Source organism: Malurus melanocephalus, unplaced genomic scaffold (genome assembly GCF_030028575.1).
Source record: "Malurus melanocephalus ecotype Western Australia unplaced genomic scaffold, MMel_1.1 scaffold_1032, whole genome shotgun sequence".
NCBI classification, from domain to species: Eukaryota; Metazoa; Chordata; class Aves; order Passeriformes; family Maluridae; genus Malurus; species Malurus melanocephalus.
The window spans coordinates 13,598-18,012 of NW_026624264.1; the positions used below are offsets into that span (position 1 = coordinate 13,598).

Here is a 4,415-nt window from a genome sequence, read left to right on the forward strand (position 1 = left end):
CGTTGGTGCTCTCGGCGATGGGCCGGGGGCAGCTCAGCTCGCAGGGGCCGCACGGCTCGCTGGACGACGACATCCTTCTGTGCTGGGAGGCTGCGTGAAGCGGGAAGGACTTCGGAACCAAACGGGCTGAGAAAAATAAAAATTATTACACTCTGACTGTGTCTGAAATATCACAGGGAAACAGATCAATCCATGGATGCCACCAAAAAAATCCCATTCTTTTATCAATTCCAGCCTTACTCTCACCATGATCGTTCTTGCAAGAGAAATTCTGGGCTGGGTAAATGAAACAAATCTGTCCATGGCAAAGATTCACCCAAAAGCTTAAGACCAGTGKAAAAGAAGTCAAGAGGTGCAGGAAATAGGTTAATTAAATGAATGAATTAGTTCAGAACTCGTGAGGATGAGCGACGCCACGTACCTGGTTCTCCGCTGGGATGGGAACAGGAGCGGTGGATGAAGGGCTGGGGGTGATCCCGGTTTTTATACCCTCCCCAAACCACCCTCGGCACCTCTCGTCCTCGTTTATTACAAAACCCACGCGACAGTGGGCGCCTCGATTCTGTCGCCTCAGCACCTCTCGTGGCTGTGACACAACCGCTGATGGCAATCAGCTCCCTTCGAGAGGAATCTGAGGGAATTTGGGCAACCTGGAGACAAACGGTGGCCACTGAGGCATCGGCTAAACCCTGTCCTTCTTCAGCCCCATTTTAATGGACATTTTAATCTGCTTTAGTCCCATTTGAATGGACATTTTAATGCTCAAGGAACTTCTTCCATGGTGTGGAGCTCTTTGTGGTGCCACCTTCGCCAGGTGAAGGTCACCCAACTGAAACTCAAATTTTGGATCGGAAGGGGTAAAAATTCTGCTCGCTCTTGAGTAGGGATCTATAAAGGTTGTCCCCAAAAAGGCAGAATTTGGTACAGCCAGAAAAACCCAATGGAACGGYTGATGTGATCTCCATCTAAAGCTAATTCCAAACATTACATGACTTTATTTGAAATCTCTGCTTCCAGAAGTTCAATTAGGAATACATAAAAAAAACTTACTTTTCTTTTCCCCCACCTTCAAAGTACTGACCACTGTAGAAAAAGAGACCATTTAATGAAGCATTATTAAAACAAAAATAAATTTTATTAGGATGAGTCTGTGAGTCTGGGATGTCCCGCAGTTATTTCTTTCCTCTCGCAATTGTTTTCTAATTTTACAATATTGCAAAAGAGAGGGAATAAATTACCCCTAAATTGTAAAACAGCYCTGCTTGTGAAGTGTCATCAGGATTTGCTGATAAATAATGAGAGGATAATGACTGTAAGCTCCCTCACAAATGCTCATTAATACTCGGTGCTGCCAATTTCTGTTATTATCCTATTAAATGAAGGATGGGAGTTACGAGGATTTGCCCTGAGTTAGGAGCTCCCTGGTTATGAAACAGCRTAATTTAAAAATACCAATGTCACTCCTCTTGATGCCATCATCAGCCTCTGATTGATAATTTCAGCGCTGGCAATGATTTAATTGCCATTCATTACATCGAATTCTTAATTTTATTAAATATTGGGGGGATTATGACAAATCCATGCTCTGGATTAACGAGTGTAGCTCCTTCTCCACTGATGACACAGCATTTTGATGAAATATCTTTATTTGTTAGGGGASAATTAAGAGCCCCGATTGTAAATCATGTGAATTTTCAGGCTTGATTGACTCTGTTGTGGAAAAAAGGGGTCACAAACTGATGTTTGAGTTCTAAAATATCTGCCATTGGGCTCTCACCTGTGAATGACCCTCTTTTGTCCATGAAATGGTATCTCAGAGCTCTCATTGGATGCTGATATTCCTGTGCTAACCCCAAATGCCAATTTCCAGAGGGAGTTTGAGAAGTCTTTCATTGTCCTGGAAGGACCCGGGACATCCCCGAGGTGTCACCACCTCAGTGACATTCCAAAACCAGCAGGGAATGGCACAGCGGAACCCACCTCGGAATTCACGAGTAATTCACGGCRTTTGAGCAGCAAACTGATCCCAAAACCCCTCATATTTCTGAAGCATTTGGACAAAAATGAGGTTTTTTCTCTTTTTTGATACCTGCTTCCCTCTCTCTGCTCATTTCCCATGGATTTTCACGGGATTCACTTCAAAAACACCCTTTTWAGAAGAGAGATGAACGAATGAATGAATTAATTAATCCGAACTCATCGAACCCAAAGCCGATGCTGGCGATGGCGATCATTATCTCATCTTTCRGCAGCTCGAGGCCCTCGAGTGTGCCCTGACACGGTCTCACGCCCGCTCGGCAGCGTGGGGAGTGGCAGTGCAAAGCCAGCAGAATTAAATCCCTCCGTGTGAGGGTGGTTCTGCCGCCGCGAGTGCGGGACGTGGGGCACGGAGGCTTTTTCACCCCGTAAGCATTTTGGGAAATGTATAAAAGCCGTCACCTCTCCGAGSTTCTCCAGCCGCATCTCCCGAGTTACCCGCCTCGGTGACCAGGGTAAGTCCGATTGGAACTCCTCTGTCCTTCTCTATCTTTCTTATTTTTCATCCAATTCGTTGGTGTTATGGATAGACAGATTTAAAATCAGTAGCTCTTAGAAGGTCGTTAGAGAATAAAATGTAAATTTTTACCTTTGGAAAAACCATTTCCCAGGCATTTCAGTCCCTATGAATGATTATAAAATTTAGAAATATTTGAGTGATTGGTATATTYTCCAACATGACCATTCCCACCTTSYGGRAATATTTCTCCCATAAAGGTAAATTTTCTGGTTTGGGAGCTGAGGGYTATGTGGGAAGGAATATCAAACKATAAAAATTGCTGGTTGTATCTGAYAKTTCTTAASTYGGTATYRMTATAWTCCTAWATTTCAGMTGCTCYTGATGAATTTTATAAAGAGATAAAAAACAGATCTATTGTTGTATTAGGAGTCTAGGATTCACCTGAGATGACACCAGAAGTTTTCATCTGTGTGTGACATCTCAGGGATCTTGTGAGCAAAGTGAGTCCAGAAAGGATTTTTGTGGTCAAGCAAAATCAAATTTGGAAGACAATGAACCCTTGGGCTCTCACGATTTCCATGGGAAAGCACAGGCAGAGTCAGGTGGAAATTTCTGGATCTGAAACTCTGTTTCCCTGTGATATTTCAGACATAGTCAATGCGTAATAATTTTGATTTTTCTCAGCCAATTTTGTTCCGAAGTCCTCCCCGCTTCACGCAGCCTCCCAGCACAGAAGGATGTCGTCGTCCAGCGAGCCGTGCGGCCCCTGCGAGCTGAGCTGCCCCCGGCCCATCGCCGAGAGCACCAACGAGCCGTGTGTGCGGCAGTGCCCCGACTCCAGAGCGCTGATCGTGCCCCCGCCGGTGCTGGTGACCATCCCGGGCCCCGTGCTCAGCTCCTGCCCCCAGGACAGCGTTGTGGGATCGTCGGGCCCGCTGTGGCCGGAGCGCTCCTTCAGTTCCCGCAGCGCCCTGGGCTCCGGGGGCTCCTTTGGGCTGGGGGGCTCTGGGGGTTATAGGGGATCCTCTGGCTATGGGGGCTCCTCTGGCTTTGGGGGCTCCTCTGGCTCCGGAGGTTATGGGGGCTCCTTTGGGTCCGGAGGTTATGGGGGCTCCCGGGGCTATGGGGGCTCCTTTGGATGGGGACCTTATAGGGGTTCCTCTGGCTATGGGGGCTCTTTTGGGTGGGGACCTTATGAGGGCTCCCAGAGCTATGGGGGCTCCTTTGGCTCTGGAGGTTATGGGGACTCTTGGGGTTATGGCGGTTCCCGGGGCTATGGGGGTTTCTCAGGCTATGGGGACTCCCTTGACTACGGCCGTTCCCTGGGTTATGGGGGTGACACCGGCTATGGGGGCTCCCTGGCGGGCTATGGGGGCTCCTTCGGAGGCTACGGAGGTTCCCTGGGGGGCTATGGGGGTTCCCTGAGGGGCTATGGAGGCTCCTTTGGCAATTGGGGGCGGCCCTACAGCTCCGGCTTCTCCTCCCGTGGCCTGGGCTATTCCCTGCCCGGCTTCCAGAGATGGGGCCGCTCCCGCCGCGGCAGCTGCGAGGTTTTCTAAAGCCCTTCACCGGCAGTGCCAGCCTTGAGGGGCTCGGGGACACCGTGGGGACACCGTGGGGCCGGAGCCGCTGTGCCGGGTGTGCCCTGAGCCCTCCATCCCCCGGGATTCCCTGAGCCCTCCATCCCCCGGGATTCCCTGAACCCTCCATCCCCGGGATTCCCTGATCCCTCCATCCCCCGGGATTCCCTGAGCCCTCCATCCCCCGGGATTCCCTGAGCCCTCCATCCCCGGGATTCCCTGATCCCTCCATCCCCCGGGATTCCCTGATCCCTCCATCCCCTCGCTGTACCCTGCTCTCTCCTCCCAGCGTTCTGTCTCCCCCTGGATCGCTCGGATTCCCCGCGCTCGGTTGTTGC

At 50.2% G+C, this 4,415-nt stretch overlaps 1 protein-coding gene across 1 annotated transcript; it reads left to right on the forward strand.

The window, feature by feature from the left end:
* Positions 1-3,155: 3,155 nt before the first annotated feature.
* Positions 3,156-4,056, forward strand: LOC130586005 (scale keratin-like). Its single transcript, XM_057386705.1, has one exon. It carries the CDS (start codon positions 3,235-3,237, stop codon positions 4,054-4,056), a length of 822 nt encoding a protein of 273 aa, XP_057242688.1. The 5' UTR covers positions 3,156-3,234.
* Positions 4,057-4,415: the final 359 nt, after the last annotated feature.

Coding starts and splice junctions, on each gene's coding strand:
- LOC130586005 (XM_057386705.1), top strand. CDS start 3,235: ATGTCGTCGTCCAGCGAGCCGTGCGGCCCCTGCGAGCTGAGCTGCCCC.